This window comes from Alosa alosa, chromosome 11 (genome assembly GCF_017589495.1).
Source record: "Alosa alosa isolate M-15738 ecotype Scorff River chromosome 11, AALO_Geno_1.1, whole genome shotgun sequence".
Lineage (NCBI taxonomy): Eukaryota > Metazoa > Chordata > Actinopteri > Clupeiformes > Clupeidae > Alosa > Alosa alosa.
Genome location: NC_063199.1, coordinates 10,774,532 through 10,792,408, shown reverse-complemented (window position 1 = coordinate 10,792,408; position 17,877 = coordinate 10,774,532). Strand labels below are relative to the sequence as shown.

At 41.8% G+C, this 17,877-nt stretch overlaps 1 protein-coding gene across 9 annotated transcripts in view; it reads left to right on the top strand.

Moving 5' to 3' along the window:
• The window catches only part of cadps2 (Ca++-dependent secretion activator 2), a 97,003-nt gene that overhangs the window by 40,345 nt on the left and 38,781 nt on the right, over positions 1 to 17,877 (top strand). For all 9 annotated transcript variants that reach the window (XM_048256410.1, XM_048256409.1, XM_048256407.1 and 6 more), the window contains exons 8-13: positions 591 to 730; positions 5,354 to 5,420; positions 5,710 to 5,818; positions 6,958 to 7,167; positions 11,371 to 11,507; positions 14,679 to 14,866. In XM_048256410.1, the coding sequence (XP_048112367.1) occupies positions 591 to 730; positions 5,354 to 5,420; positions 5,710 to 5,818; positions 6,958 to 7,167; positions 11,371 to 11,507; positions 14,679 to 14,866 (851 nt within the window). The remainder of the gene's footprint in view (positions 1 to 590; positions 731 to 5,353; positions 5,421 to 5,709; positions 5,819 to 6,957; positions 7,168 to 11,370; positions 11,508 to 14,678; positions 14,867 to 17,877) is intronic.

Here is a 17,877-nt window from a genome sequence, read left to right as displayed (position 1 = left end):
GTGTATAATGTAACTGTATGTCTCCATACAGTTATGGAGATCAATGGAAGCACTCACACATAAGTGATTCCACTGGACTAATAGGCTGTATGTCTGTGTCTGTGCTTTGTAATCTGTCATTAGCATTTGCAAGCAGATGTCATAAGTTAAAAATACTTGTGTGTGTGTGTGTCTGTGTGTCTGTGTGTGTGTAAGAGAGAGAGAGTGTGTGTGTGCGTGCGTGTCAGTGTCTGTGTCGGTTTCTGTATTTGTCTGTGTCTGTGACTGTGTCTGTTTCTCCATGCTTGTGTGTGCGTATCTGTGCATGTGTGTGTACTGTATGCACAGATGATAAAGTGTGTTGGTGCGCTTCAAGTGTGAATCTCCGAGTCATTAGGGCTGTTTCCCTGGGTAACAGATGGAGAGATTCCCATTAGAAACTCTCAGCAAACAATCTGCTCATCCTCAAGATTCCATGTTCTTGTTAAAGCCCCCGTCTGCCTATCCATGTCAGTGCCTTTCCCTCCATCCACCGAAAGAGATAAAGAGTTGGATAATGAAGTCTCATTGTGACCCTGTCCCCAATCTTCTATGTGTTGCATTCTCAACAGGTGGTTCTCAACCCCACCACCAATGGGCCCAAGGCTGCAGAACTGCATAAGATGGTCGTGCCTAAGAACAGCCAGGATAGTGACCTGAAGATTAAGCTGGCTGTGAGGATGGACAAGCCACCCAACATGAAGCACAGTGGGTATGTCCGTACCATATGCAGTCTTGCTCCAAGCTGTTTTTCTACAGGGAATACTGCATTAGGGTGTTTTTGTGCAGTTACTTGTCTGTAGATGAGGCCAGCATACATAGGTGTCTATTTATATTACATGACTATTATAGAACTCTATTCAGTGAGTTAAAGTTCTTTCAGTGAGTTAAAGAAGCTATTACATGTTAGAAGTTACTTTAACATACTTTTGTAGTTATTTCAAAATGGTCTTGATTTTTTTTTTCAAATATGAAAAGGATGAATTACGAGCCAAGGATGAATTTCTTGAGCAGAACAAATACATTTGTGATCATTCAGGTGGTTTTAAGGTCAAAGAAAATCTTCCAACAAAAGGCAAACATCCTCCTGTGCCAGATTACTGGCACTCTTCATCCCTCTAGTGGTCATAGGGGGCAGTTACATTAATTGAATACAAGACAACTAATACAATGTTTGCGTCTAAAAAATATATATTCTACTAGCTATCTCAGTAGTGATATTGTCAACATCAGTAGTTGACTCATGCTTTATTGTTATTGTTAATTTTATTGTGTTTTATTATTAACAGTCGAATCTGTAGTAGTAACAGAGTAGTAGCAGAGGTGTAAAAGTCTGACTTCAGAAAGTCCTACCACATTTTTTTCCAACTATTCGTTAAATTGTCTTATTCTAATTAGGACAACTCTTTAGGGAGGTAGATCTGCTAACTAGTTAATATCACCTGTAATGTGTCCACACAAGTAGAACCAATACCTGCTAGGACTTTCACTTTCTGAACCCAGACTTGTATACCTCTGAGTAGCCTAGTAGTAGAAATGGTAGTAATAGTGGTAGTACTAATTGTGTTGTTGATGATAATGATGGGGGTGGTTGCAGTGTTCATGTTGTTGATTTATCTGTTAACTACTGTAGTCTTTATTCACATATTTTTTCCTCAGCTTGGTTTTGATTTTGAACTATAGACCAAGAAGTCTTTTTAAAAGTAGACAAAGGACAAAACATGAAGTAAGCAGTAAGTAGCAGGAAGAAAATGCTGCGGGTAAAAATCAATAGGACATTGTATTAGGTTTAAATCAAAAGGTAGAAGGTTTAAATGTATAAAGGTTTGAAGTATTTTATGTTTAACTATATCTTTTAGCGAAACTGCAGTCATTCACAACAATTTTGGTTCTGTATTAGTAGTAGAAGTAAACATGAAGCTGTTCCTACATTCATAAGAGTGACAGCCAACAAGTGGAGTATGTTTGTATTGAATGTCTTTGATGCAAAACATCTCCACCAGAGAGCAGTAGGGGACAAGCAATGGCACAGGCTGGAGTGGGATTTAAAAGCATTCTCTCTCTCTCTCTCTCTCTCTCTCCACTTATTTGTTTAACTCCTTGTCATATTACTCTTAAAAAAGGTCTAATGTGAAACAAATTTGAGACTGATATTTAGAAGTTTTCATATGATATATGATATTTATATATGATATTCCCATTGTCTAGAAAGTTAAAAATATCAGCTCCCAATATCAGCTTATCATGGCTCCCATTTTGAATTTAGTAAAGGTTTTTTCAAATATCTTCAGTTTTATCCAACTTCAGTGAGAGAATCTCCATCTCTAAGTGAAAGTGAATAAGATGTGTGTGGTTCCTCCACCTTAAATGGAAGTTATATTAGCTATATTAACCATCATATATTTTGATAACTAAGGACCGTTGATCTTGAACAAACTCAAAATGGCCACAGTTGGCTCAAGATTGCTCTACTACATCACTGCTTTCTCCAGCTGCACTCTATCTTTCTTTGTTGTTTTTAAAATAAATCTGTCATTCTGTTATTTTGATTAGTCCATTGAAGACATATGGTGCCATTCTGAACAGTATTCTCCTGCAGACCCAGTCTGTCTCAGCTTGTGTTGGTGATGTGAGCATGGAGCGGCTGGGTGAGAGTGAGTGTGCGTGTGAAGGGGATGAGTCGGGCGGGCTGTGGGGGCCTACACCTCCTGGAGGAGATGGGTCAGGGGGTCGGCCCTCTCCCTTCAGCCAGCTAATTAGCATTGCGGCTCCCCTAATTGGCAGGAGCCTCTTCACAGAGTAATTACCTCTTCAGTTAACCGCACAAGTGGCTGGGAAGAGAACTGGAGGCTACAGAAGCGCACTCACACGTGCAGAGAGAAAACATCATGTACACAAATGCCTAACAACGCGTACATTCTGTGTCATTTGTAGGCCTATAAGTGCTTATATACTTATTTCATGTCTTACACTGTCTCTGTCTCTCTTTTACTCTATATTTTATAATAAGCATTGATCTCTTTCAGAAACACACACACACACACACACACACACACACACATCTGGAGTCTGCTTTCTGTCTGAGCAAACAGAGGTAAATGGAGGTTGAGGCAGAGAGAAGGAGAGAGAGAGGGATGGGGAGATTTTCAGGTTGAACGCTCCCCATTAAAAGGAGCCATCTGTTGATCAGAGCTCAGGAGACAGAGGCACAGGGAGCCATACACAGGCTTTTCATTGGGCCTCAGAACTGTTCAAAGCCGGCAAGCTGCCAGCAGGGAATAGAAAGACCACACAGGTCCTGTTGCCTCTCTCTCTCTCTCTCTCTCCCTCCCATGCTGTACATGTGCCAGTCGAAATGTTAATTGTAATACACTGACGGTGTGATATGCTATTCCTGCATGTTTACATCTGGCATATAAGAGGCTAATGAGTGAATGGGAGAGTATTGCAAGTTTCACACTCAATGTACAGCTTTCAATAAAACAGGTTCACTTTGTTGCCGGTCTGAATTCGTTATTGGATATAAGTTTATATTCATACTATTTGTATATTCAGATTCAGAAACTGCAGTCCATTTAGGTGTGGCTGCCTCTACATGCTTAAGCTGTAATGCCATCTAATATCCACAAGGGTTCGATGTTTCCCCATAAATACCATGATGTCTGCAAAGTGCGACGATAATTCCAATTGCACTAGCGCCCTGATAATTAAATAAAACTAATGGTTTATGGATTTTTTCCCCTGTTTGTGATATGTTGAAACGAGCATTGTTTGCCATCTGCTGAGTTATGAATTGCTATTTCTTTTTCATATTCACGAGGTCTGTTGTTTACAACTGAAATGTGGTTACTTGCAATGATCTACAGTATGCGTGTTTTCCATGTGCCAGATTTCTATTGCGCATCGCTTTGTTTGAACCTTTTGAGTCAATGGTCTAAAAAATTAAGCTAAATTCTGAAGTCTGTTATGACTGTTCTTACCTGATGTGCGCTTTTATTACTTGAAACTTAGTGATTTTCAAATTATCTCTTTTTATACCGACACTTATACCGACAAAATATCTTGTAGGTATAATTCAATTTTCCCTTGACGTTTCCATCTGTTGCGCGTCAGCTATGGTTGTCAAATCAATGTGGTTTTCCTCTCGAGACATTGACGGTATACTACTTGGAATGAGATTTGTATATTTTACAAATTAATAGCCATGAAACTCCTTTTTATTTGTTATAATTGATGACCTCTTCTGTTTTAACCTCGCCCAACAGCCAAATGCTATTAAACATGGTGAGCGCCTTGAAACCACTCGCAGCTTGTGTATAGAAGACCCATTATTCTCCTCCAGCTGTATGTGGTCTTGCAGGACTGAAAGTGCCTGCGGCCCAGTTGTCCTATTGGTTGACACGACCGGGGCTGCCTTCGCAGCAGATAGCCCGGTATTGTTGTCGTCTAAATGGGATCATGAGTGTCTAAAAGGTGTCGAAGAGTGAACTGAAAATCATTTTCACAAGTGGATGATTACCCCTGCCACATGTTAACAGAACTCCCCCTGAATGGCCCAAATTTCAGACTGAATTTTTTGCTCTTTCAACCTTGACATGGGGCTTTTCTCTCTCTTAGCTCCTTGCAACTCGTCTCCCTTTCCAAAGTACCTCACATATTGATTTGTCCACCCCATATATCCAACCCCACCCCCTCTCTCTTTCTCTCTGCTAGATCTTTCGAGCATTCTTTTTTAATTTAGTGTTTGTAGGATTTATAAATATCTTCATTGGTCAATTATCTATTCCTATACATCTTGTGAAAACACTGCAGACACCTAGGTCATTTTTTAAAAAGCCACGTCATTTTCTTGATTAGGCTAAGGTTAGACTTGTGGGTTATATGTAGCCTACCCTCTTCCCTTTAAAATGTATAGGCCTGACAGTTACTCTTGAGCTATTATTAAGATACATTTTTATTATCATTATTGTTTTAAATCCTTTGTATAATCGTTAGCCCCAACCTCAATACCGAACCAAACTTAACCTTCCCTCTAAAATGTTATAGTGTATTGTGTGCACTGCGTAAAGTGTATAATGTAGGCTAATATGTTTTCTACCTATATTATTTATTATTTCTAAAATTATGTTTGTCTTGTTTAGAAGCAGTTATGATAGCTATGCAAAAAAGCAACGAATTTTCATGTCATGTTATTGAAGGGTTATGCGCATGGTTATGTTTAGGCGTCGGTCTAGCCTATCTGCAGTGATTGTCCTATTAACCTAGGCCAAGGTGAAGACGCAACAGTAAACAAATGGAACTGCTTTTTAAATCAACACTTTGCACCTCTGTTTAGGTATCTCTATGCACTGGGTCAACGAGTGTGGAAGCGGTGGAAAAGGCGATATTTTGTCCTTGTACAGGTATACTGATTTTCTGTCTTTTTGGTGAAGAACGAATTGCTTCGTGGCCTAGGCCTGCTTTAACATAACTTACCTCGGCTTTTGGTGCTTGTGGAACTGTCACTGGCATGTTTAAAGACTAACTGTTTTGACTTTTTGGTTATAAAAACAGTCTGCTACTTGCCAGGTTTTTTTCTGCTGTTTGTTTTCGTTTATTAATGTCAATAGTATTGTCCTAGCTAGCCTAACAGTCAATCTTGACCAGTCGCTCTGATGTTTGGGTGCAGTCATCTCTACTGATTTGTCCTAGGTAAGCCAGTACACGTTCGCAATGTGCAGTTATCGGGAGAAGAAGTCCGAGCCACAGGAATTGATGCAGCTGGAGGGCTATACGGTTGACTATTCCGATCCACAACCAGGTATGGCAACGCCGTGCGCAATAATAAGTTTCACTTATGGGGAATAGGCCTATTCTTAGGAATAGAATTAAACCGATATTTATGATACAGCACCTTATGTGTCCCCTCCAACCACCCAGAATGTTTGTGACCCATGCTCATTTTAAAACCCTACTGCCATATAGGCCTATCAAAATGAAGCATCTAGGCTAAATAATGACGACTGAACCCAAAGACATTTTTCCCCTAGACATTTTTTCCAACAGTGGGGATCACAGAAAGTTGATAATTGAGGTAAACTAGGGGGGTCTGGGAGCATTCGCCCCTGGAAGACATTTTTGCAAAATTACTCTTTAAATTAGGTCTTCTGGCGAGTTTTGTAGAAAGAAATGGACAGATTGAGAGTTACAAATATGACATAGCCTACCATCAACAGATTCATTTTTTGTGTTAATGTTCAGCTTTTTCATTTACAGTAGTCTGCATTATTGGTAGAAATTGATATGAAAAAAAAAGTCACATTACAGAAAATGATTATCTAGGTACGCCACTGCTGTATGCATTTATTTATCATTTTATTTGTCATTTTTGGTCCTCCATGAGGTTGGCAGGTTCAAAAGCTACAAAATAATCTTGATAAATTAGGTGGGGCAGAATAATCTTGCTAAAAAACATTTTGATTTGGGGGGGGGGTGTGAGACTGAATCATATTGTTTCAAGCAATAATGCTTGCTCGAAACAATATGATTCAGTTTTCATTAATAAGTAGTAATAATTAGATTAACTTAAATTGTTCTTGTAATGGTATTATTGATTAAATATTTACTTTGCATAGATTGAAAAAAATCATTTGGAGTTAGTGTATATGCCCATATCAAGTGTATATGCCCATATCATAATCCAACATCATTTTAGTTGGTTTATTGCAGGGTTGTGCATTTATTTTGTGTCTCTCTGTGTCTATGGACAGGTAATCATACATGCTAAAGAACACTAAAGGAGGAGACAACTTGTTGATATTTTTATCATTGTGTCAGAATCCACAAAAATCCAAACCATCTAGACAAATATCATATCTTAGCATGTTGAATTTTTCTCAAAGACGGGTAACTGCTCCTACATTATTTTTTACGTGGTTGTCTCCATTCTGTTGTATCCAGGTCTCCAGGGTGGGCGCATGTTCTTCAGTGCAGTCAAAGAGGGCGACCAGGTGGTGTTCGCCAGCGATGATGAACAAGATCGAGTGCTGTGGGTGCAGGCCATGTATCGAGCTACGGGTCAGTCCTACAAGCCCGTGCCCCCCACTCAGAACCAGCGCCAGAACTGCCGTGGAGGAGGTCCGCAGAAGGACGCACCGGTCTCCTTACTCAGTAGGTTCTGAGCCGCCTCTGTGTCAGCACTTCTGCCATTACACCAGCCACACTATTATTGTTATTATTGTTATTTTTGTTATTGTTATTGGTATTGTTATTTATTGTTATTATTGAGTATGTTTACTGCAGAATGTTTTAGATAACTATTTAAATATCAGTATAAGTATAAGTATAGTATATATAATTTTTTTTGATCCTGTGAGGGAAATTTGGATTTGGATTTATCCCAATCCGCGAATTAGTGAAACACACTCAGCACACAGTGAACACACAGTGAGGTGAAGCACACACTAATCCCGGCGCAGTGAGCTGCCTGCAACAACAGCGGCGCTCGGGGAGCAGTGAGGGGTTAGGTGCCTTGCTCAAGGGCACTTCAGCCGTGCCTACTGGTCTGGGTTTGACCTACTGGTCGGCAACCCTCCGGTTACAAGTCCGAAGCGCTAACCAGTAGGCCACGGCTGCCCCAAAGAGGTTGCGTTTGACATCATCCTCCTTTTCGGATGGTCCAACTTGTCCAACATAAGGCACTACTAGGATTTAATATTTAATTCATATTGAAACCTGAGCGTGTTTTAATGATGTATGTATCTGCTGTATCTGAAAACGACAATAGCCGATAGGAATAATTGTAAATATGAAAAGTGTGCCTTAAAACAACAGTTTTTCAGTGGTATTTGTACAGTGAGCATTTAAGGGCATATCAGAATGTGAGCTGAGTAAGAAATGATCTCTTGTACACTTTAACTCTCACATTTGCTGTTGTCGATGTGCATGAGTAACAGCCACTGGAAGCTAAACGCAAGTAAATGCAGTTTATCCACCTCTGAGATTTCAGAAATAGAGTTTATCCACCTCTTATTAGAGTTATCCACCTCTCAAAAGAGTTTATTCACCAATTGCAACTTTTAACATGAAAAATTCATGTATTATCCACATTCACAATATGTACACTCATCAACACTCTAGGAATCATTTAATACCACTGGTATTGTTATAAACATTGGATATAACCTCCACCATCATCAAACATGTTCTGAAAGCCTTTTTAAAAATCTGATACTGCATGGCGCAGTCCACCTAACTGTGATCACAGAATTCATAGTTTACCCACCTCTTATTTTACCACTATACCTCTGGTAACAGCTGTGTAAAGTTGTGCAAAGGTACACAACATTAGTCTTCCTGTTAGAACTCCTGAATATGAAACTCTATAATACAATTTTGGATACTAATTTTCAGAATCTTGAAAAGCCATACAAAAGCTATATTGTATATATTCCACAAACTTACATAAACTAAAATTCAGTACATCACACGTTCATTTTATTGATGGCCCGTTACCAATATTAAAAAAAAAAATCAGCTGCTGTCTTTGCTGATGAGAGACTTGGCCATGAGAATGGAAGCACACTTTGTAAATATTGATTGGTTAGAGAGAGACACAGCCCATGAGCGGCGTGTGCACTGAACTGCAAACAGCCTCCCAGTTTCAGGCGTCTGCCTTTACCATCTCATCTGAAAAGACCCCACACAAAAAATGTTTTAATTTCTCAAGGTCTCTCAACTTTTATTGCTTTGCTTTAGTTGTCCTGGACAATTTCATTTATTGCATTTTTTTTCTGTTGTTGTTAGTGTGAAGGCAACCAATGCTTACTGGGAAATGGGTGCTGCTAAATTACAAAAGTTTATTGGTCAGAATTAAAAGTTATCCTACAACTTACTACACCCACTCAATCTGTCAAACACACACAAAACAACACACATGCATAGGTTTGGACAAGCGTGGGTCAAAAAATCTCTGAGGATAAATTCAGTTGGGTTCTGTCTCGTAAGGGGCATGTGAAGTCTTGTCTCTCTATGTTGATGTTCTAAGACATGTTTGAAATGCTCCCTGAGCTTCTGTCCAAAGCCCTCAACCTCTCGCAACAGTACTGCAGATCCGGACTCTCGTAGATGATTAACTCAACCTGAACACTTCTGACAGTAAGCCAAATCTCACATGGGGGAATTGTGTGTGTGTGTGTGTGTGTGTGTGTGTGTGTGTGTGTGTGTGTGTGTGTGTGTGTGTGTGTGTGTTTGTGTTTGTGTCCCAAATTCAGAGCAGGCGGCTGATCCCCTTGTCCGTCTTCATCTTTCTCTAGCGGGGTGCAGGATGTTGTCTGAGACCACTGCTAGTGATATGGCAGCTCTCTTACCTGCACCAGTGCCCCGCTGGCAGTCGATAACCTGTCATCCGCACCCCTCCACCTGACCGCTACATGTCAGATGGATATGACAGCTGCTGTGACTGGGCGGATGGAAATGGAGCTGGGCTGGGATACACATCTAGTGTCCTCAGCTTCGATTAAATAACTCCGTGTAGACGGAAGACAGACACACAAGCACAGGCAAACACACACACACACACACACACACACATACACACACAAACACACAGAGACAAACACACACACACACACAGACAGGCCCACACAGAGACCACACACACACACACACACACACACAGACAAACACCCACACGCACACACACGCACACACAAATCCTCTCACACCACCCCACCTTCGCCTCCTCGCCCTGTTTTCTTCATCAGTGGATAATAAGTGGAAGTTAAGGATGACATGGATCAATATGGCTCCTCAGTCTGCCTGGACTTCTCAGATCAATAGCACACTCTCGCCTCTCTATTATTGCTGTTCATCTATGTCCCCTTTGTCTCGTGTCTGAACCACAGCGTCCTACTCCCATTCTTTTTGTGTGCGTTCTATATTCGCCCCGTTCCTTTTCTCCAAATTACATTAAGGAGCCATGCGTTTGCAGTAATGAATGTAAAATGACCTACATCGGAATTAAAAGAGGGACAAAGGAGGGCGGGGCAGTCGGCCAGGCCACTGTTGTCCAGGAGGGAGGGGGGCAGGCGAGGCGAGAGAGAGATAGGAGGATTGCACTTCTGCCACCCTTTGCGTACAAAGTGATAGTCAGTGGAACTAACAAATGCCCCTTCGCTCCCGGGCAGACAGCCAGGCTTTTCTCTGTCTGCATCAATGTCCACCGAGTCAGTGGTACGCCTGAAATGGCCGCGCTAATAAAACCAATCACTAATGCTCGTCTCGGGATGGCGCCGAGGGCCACGGAGGCGTCGCGGGATGCACTTCTGAAGCCACGCTGCCTTTGTGGGGCCTGTCATGTAGAGACTTTCCTCCTCTGAAATCTGCATCCATAGCGCAGAGAAAAGAGAGGGGTAGGCCTTTTGATGGGCTTTCACCCCTGCCCTGTCGCCTTCAGCCAGTTTGAGGACATGCATGAAAAGACTGGAAATGAACTTAAACACTTTCAGCTCTCTCTCTTTCTCCTCACCCTCTTTTCTCCTCCTTTTTCTTGGGTGACCTTGCCCTGTTTGGATCTCCTGGATAATGTACGTTATTTTCCCTGGACTCTGCGTTTGTGCTCTTTTTCTCCTTTTGCTGCCATGAAAAGACGCAGCAGTACAAACACATGTGTGGACATGTTTACAATATGTAGTGTGCTACTTGCTTTGAGCAATCTCATCAGACACTGTTTGCTGTGTTTTCCTTTTCTTGTATGTTTATGTCAAGGGAGGGAATTGAGTGTTCCCACTACCTCTTGTATATGGCATAGTAAACATCCATGTGTTACTCACTGTGTTTGACAGTTTATGGTGTGTTGTGAAATGTGGGAAGTCTAATGTGGAAGCTGAATATCACAGGGTAGCATTAGCCAAAAGAGGTGACAGCCAAACACAGGGAAAATAGAAGATGAGGATATCTCGAGCCACCATGTCATTCGCATGGACTGTTCTCAGTCATGAATGTTCATGTCTAAATGACTTGATTTTATTAGTGTGCGGTGGTCTACACAAATAAATGCCTAAACAGCATGTTCATTTACACAACTCTTATAAATAGGAATTAAACGTATTACATGAGCTGTTATGAGCAATTGCTTGGGTATGAATTAATTTTGAGTTTGAGTGATTGACAGGTTGGTTTTCCCTATGGAATTGATGGTGGTCCAACTCAGACTTAGCAGCTCTAGATGTTTCTTTGAAATGGTTGCCTGTCTGCTCTAACTGAGCATCCCTGTACTTGTTCTCACTTTCCTCCCTCCCTTCCTCCTCTCTCTCTCTCTCTCTCTCTCTCTCTCTCTCTCTCTCTCTCTCTCTCTCTCTCTCTCTCCCCTAGGCCTGGAGCGGACACAGAGGCAAGGGGTGGAGGAGCTGATCTCGGCTGCTCCGTGCCGTTTCGACCATGCCAGCCTGTTCCGCCTGCTGCAGAAGCACACCCTCGCCCACCGCATGAATGACTCCTTCTCCTGCCTGGTGAGACGGTGGTGGTGGTGGTGGTGGTGGTGGAGGTGGAGGTGGAGGAGGTGGAGAGGATGGACAACAGGACTGTGCTTCGGGAGATGCCGAGAGTGCATAGACACAGTGGGATGAGCTAGAGTGGGCAATCTCCTCTTTGTGCTTCTGTGGTTCTTCTACCTGCACTACCTGTACCTTCTGTCATCCCAAATGGGTCATTAGGACGTAAGATGTCTATGGCTGTGTTAACTCTTCATTGTGGGCTGTGGGCCTTTGTTTGGATTTTTGTAGACAGTGAGGCCCACATCAGTTGAACAAGGAAGAAACAAAGGCTTGCTTAATGAGGTCGCTCTCCCATGCTGCTCAGGTTGAGGACATCTGTGCGTGAGTGAGTAGAGCTCACAGAAAAGGGTGGAGGGAGGATTAAAAGATAACCATTAGTTCTCAACAGTGTGGCTCCTTCTTAACTCATTAAGTGCCAAAAACGTAATATTACGTTTTTCCTTCCCATGCGTTGAGTGCCAAAAACGTAATATTAAGTTTTTAGCTTTTTTTTTAAATTACGAAACTAGACACTCTAACACACCTTATATGTGATTTTGGGAACTCTGTGATGAATGGAAATGAAATATATGACGATCGAAAACTCATGAAAACACAATCTGGACATTTTATCTGGACATTTTATCATAACTCGGTTGCCGCTTTGGGTCGAATCAGTGACGCATGCACGTCAGCTCAAAACCAGGCCATCACTAGGTGGCAGTCTTCCCAGGTCTCGCTAGGTCACTTCCCCTTCCTTTACAGGCAACACTTCATATTTCATTAAAGACGTTATATATCCATTTCTAGAAAAAAAAACCCAGTGATATTGATGAAAACTAGCCACTGTTTAGCTTGTGATTTCTCAGGAACAGAAGCGTGTAGAAATACACGGTTTGCACCCACTGAGAGCTTAAAGTCTCACCTTTCAAACGAGCCACCATTCTACATATACTCCCTTTTTTGAGTGACAGTTACCAGTACGTATGTCATCTCTTAAGCATAAGTACATCTAGAGATGCTCATGAGAAATTGGATCAGATATGTTTTTGTTTGAAGGTCTTTGATGGAGGGATTATGTCCATTGAACTGTAGGTGATGTGAATACCAATATTTAGCTTCCTCAAAAATGTTTAGCCACAGGAGACCCCTCAAGGCATTTTAAGGAGTCAGCACGCTTGCATATATATGTATGTGTGTGTTTGTGTGTGTGTGTGTGCACGTGTTTGAATGCAGAGCCGGGTGGATGTGCAGCATGTAGAAACAAGCATTTCTATGTATCCATTCTACGGATGGGAGCCCAATAGTTAAAGGACCATATGTCCACACACACACACACACACACACACACACACACACACAAAGAGAGAACTACACATATGCATCCTGTCAAATGAAAGACTGGGATTACCAGTCATGCCTTCTTCTAATATAATCACCCCCCCCACCTCATCTCCCATAATGACACATAAGCACCGCAACACACACCTCAGTCTCTGTCTGCCCACTCTGTCAATTAAAGTCTGAGGCATTAGGAACACACCTCAGTGGTGGAGGGGAGTGAAGTGGAGACTACTGTATTAGCCTTCAATCAGTGGTCCTGTGGAGGGATGGATGTCCCTCTCAGACCCAAGCAGCTCGTGGAGGTGTGGGAGAGGCTGCCCTCTGAACTGAGGCTTCTGGCTCTGGTGTGGGGAATCAAAACCATTAAGACATAAAAGATCTTTAATGCATACCATCTCATCTGAAAGGTTACAAATTGATGCATGTCCTCTTTGACAGGGTGATTTTGTTTGTGAATGTGTGACTGCGTGCACACGCACATGTATATAGAAATGTGTAGAAACTTCTGAATGCACCCACTATAAAAAAAAACCTTGTCAGTGTACTGGATTACGCTGGTGATGAAGATAACGAGGCATGTTAATGATTAATTGAGCGGTCATCATCGAGGCGTGAGCCAGCCATCTGTTTGTCACAGTGGAACATCTTGTCACATCCTGCCAGGCGCCAGGCTGATCTGCTCATCCTCTCATAGTGTGATATTTATAGAGCCAAGAAAAAAAACAGAGAACACCAGACAGAAATGAAAAGTGGAATTATTATCTGTCAACGGAAATATATTGGACACAAATGACATGTAAACGAAGAGAAAGAGAATAACAAAAGGGATTTGTGTAATATTTTTTAGGAGTTGTCATGTCTCATTCAATAGTTTAGAAGAGACATGACAAAAGGAGAGGGTAAAGCGGAAGAGGAGGGACAGCCGTTCATTCTCTCTCTCCGTTTGAGATGAGGGCGTTTTCAGGATGGGTCAAGAGCATTTACATCTCTCAGTGCTTAAAGAAGCAAAATTACAAATTATGTATTTTTACACGAGAGGTTGGACTGACCTCCCATCCCTCTGCTCAGTCCTGAGACAGCTGGCTCTGAGCTCGGGGACCCTCCTCCATCCTCATGGCCGCTCCCCCAGCACCTGGCTCCAGACAAGTGTTAATTTGTTAGCATTCCTTCAGAGAGGCGTGGTAATTAAGTTTGTAAGATTCATGCCTAATTTAGTTATCATCCAACGCACAAAGCTAATGAATAGAGCGTCCTCCACCTCCTCACCATAATGTGTGACATTTCTGCCAATAAATTAATTGTTTGTGATTAACCTTGGACTTGTATGTTTTTTGTTGTTATTTGGGATACTGGTGTTTTTTTCTTGTCTTACGAGTGTAAAGTTATGGTATGCTTTTTTCACATTAAGGATTTTGCTGTTTTCAAGCTGCATGGCTTTGTATTTCAGAAGAAAAATAAATCTTAGGGATGTCTTAAAGTTAGGCATCTAAATGTCAACGTTTGCATTAGCAAGGTTTCACTAGTGTGTTGAGTGTAAGGCATGGTCTTTAATAGAAGCTCACAGGGCTCAATTGCTTGTTTTCTGCAATCATGAATCACAGAAAGAGGTTCTACCTTCATCATACTCATTGAAAGTTGCAGATTTATAATGATAGTTCTCAGCTCAAAGTGTGCATATTTGTTATTATTAAGTATTATGTACTTGTGGACATGCCAGGGGTTTTGCAACTAAAATATTTGGCTATGCTATATTTAGTTTGGAATATGTCTAAATTGGACTGTGTTTTTCTCCTCTCCCTGTAGGGATGGTTCAGCCCAGGCCAGGTGTTTGTGTTGGATGAGTATTGTGCACGCTACGGTGTCCGGGGATGCCATCGCCACATCTGCTACCTGAAAGACCTTCTGGAATTTATGGAGAACAATGCCATGGTGGACCCCACCCTGTTACACTACAGCTATGCCTTCTGTGCCTCCCATGTGCATGGAAACAGGTATTTGAACCACATGACTAACTTGACTAACTGAAAAGACCACAGGACTAACATGACTAACTGAAAAGACCACTAAATAAATGATAGTTTGACTGACTCATGAATCCGTTTGTAAATAGTTTCAAAAGCATTGGAGCTACATCAAATCACATTCATTGTCATTATGTTCTCTGTTCCCAATAAACACTGCATGACTCTAAGAGAATTCATAGATATACAGGTTAGATTGGCATTCTTGGTCCTTGCTTGTTTCATGACAAAAAAAAAACATTGCTTTTTTCACACATGCTAATTTCACCAGACTAAATTCAATTTTAAATTGGCATAAATTTGAATATGTAATGGTAAAATGTTTAGAACAGCGATCATGTGTAACACAAAAGTAAGGGATATGGGCAGCCATTCTGTGAGAGTGAGCCATATTGTCAGCTCACTCAGCACAGAGTCAGAGCATGCCTGACTGCTCTTCTGCTAAATTAGCAACTCACAGTTAGATGAAAGGCAATTAAAGGCTAATTACACACTATGTAAGGATTAGTGAGAAATGCTGCACGCTTTAGTCCTCATCTCCTTATGTTACACCCGCTAACATCAGAATCAGATCAGGCAATCCATCCCTTTCTCGATGTGTTCAATTATTGTGTTATTCCTTGTGTGTGTGTGCGTGTTGGGGTGGGGTGGGGTAACGATAGACATAGATATAGATAGCCCGGCAAGGCATAGTAGGAAAAGTCCATTGTTATCTTCATAGCTTCAAAAAGGTTAAATGGCCTTTTTTGTCCTACCACAGGCTGACAAAAAACTGTGTACCCCTCAATATGTTCTGTTGGCATGTGCCATTTCATCCATTTTAACATTTAGATTTCCATTCACTCACTCACTCACTCACTCAACCTCTCACTCATTCACTATGTCCTGTTTAGAAAAAAACAATTGCGTTCACTATGTAAGAACTCAGATATTAGAATGGCAGAATTCAGACTCTACATTTCAAAATGTTATATATTGGTAACTTAGCAACACAGTAATGCTAATGTGGCAAATTCGAGAACTAGATTTAAGCAATAAGCCCCGAGAGACCATAGGTTAGGCTTACACTGATTTCACAACAGCTAAGGGGCGTTTTTAGGCACAACGCACTAGCGGAGTATTTAGTTAGATAATACTGTGAATAATAAATATAAATAATACTTTTCACACACTTGTAGTTGATAATTGTTTTCTCCTTTTAAACTGAATGCAGCCATGATCTCTAGCCTACATACACAATGACATTTGACGACAGGATTCACTATGATTACATTTTTTGCTAAATCATTTTTTTTTATCCCTTACAAATATTTTGTGTGTCAATATGAAATGTAATGCAATCTGTTTCTTGTGTTTGATTACATGCATGTGTGCATGGATCAGCTGCGTGAGCAGTGCTGCTTGTCTGCCTGTTGGTTTTGTCCTCACTGTCCCACATGTATATCGTCCTCTTGAAACCATTAGTTGTCCACTTAAAGGAAATCAGCCCCATTTTACTCGCTCCATGTTAAATACACATGGATGTGCAGTCTCTTTTTGTTGGCCAATTTAACCAATTAGGGACAGTAATGATTAGCCTCTCCAGCTAATCACCATGTATAAATGAGGGAAATTACTGGAACTGGCTTTTTGTCAGTCCGAGCTGTCATTTGAATAATTAATGTCTATTCAGGGATTGTGTTGGGGCTGCAGGGGCTCTGTGTGTGGGAATTGAAGACCACACTGCTAGCGCAGAGATGAGCTATTATTCAATCATTGTCTTTTACATTGGTTTGTGAAATAAGTTATATTGGAGATGTGGTGCTGACTTGAGAACTGTATATGTGTTGGGGGTGGGGATTGAGATCACATTCTACAGTATAACCCATTTCTGAAAGCCCATATCTATGGTGCACTGACACTGGATTGACAGAGATATTTTTAACATACTACTATTGGTGATTTGGAATGTGTGTCTGTAACTTTTCTGATGCTTTTGGAGCAACTGCTTTTGATTGAAAGGCCTCTATCATACCAGACAAGCTTGACACATTTGATTTGATGAGCGCTCCTGTCTGCTGACATGTTTAGTGTGGATTCAGTAAGGCTTGATGACCATGGTGGAAATGTGCAGGTGTGTCTTCTGTCCGTGTGGACAGGTGGGTGTGGGTTGACAGGTGCCGGCAGGCGAATGTGCCAGCTCTGTGGCTTTCTGTTTATGGTCTGGCCCTGGTGGAGAGTGACAGAAAAGACATAATCGCCGGCTCAGGTCCTTCTCACTTGTCACTTCCCATTCCAGCCGTTTCCTGACTGGTCGTCATGCATGGCCACCCAATGTGACAGCAGCGTTTTACTTCTGCCTCCACCCAGCCCCCCCACCCCACCCATGCCAACCATCCCCGGAGTCACTATCACTCCGTCACCAACTAACACTGGCGAACACACACATGCTCACTGAAATGTCTGTTCAAGAACTCTTTAACATAATTAGATCCATCTCTGGCTGGTTCTAGCATTTTACTTACTTTTCTACACACTCACAAACATTCCAAGCACACACATACACCATGGCATTATGCTTGACTTTATGCACCTGTTAGCAATGCAGGTACCTTGTGTCGCTGAACCCACCAATTGAAAGAGGTGTTCAGAGCATGCTCCTGTCCAACTGTTTCTCCTGCTTCAGCAGAGAGAATGCAGGCTACTACTACTCCAGGGTAATGTTCCGCAGTTAGCCACAGTTAGCCACGGTCTCTAATAGCTACGCTACCACTGTTTTCTAACACTGCTTAACTTGAAATCCATTTACATCAATATAGGGGCTGAGGATGCTGTCGTCACCATGACAACTGGCCCCTCCTTAAGCAGGCTAACCCCTGGTGAACGGCTAGGCAGCGGGTCAGCGTTTAGCTTGTCACAAATGCGCTCGCTTCATTACCCCGCGACAAAGCGCTTAGCCCCGACATGCTGTCGCATCACAGCAGACTCCCACACATGCAGCT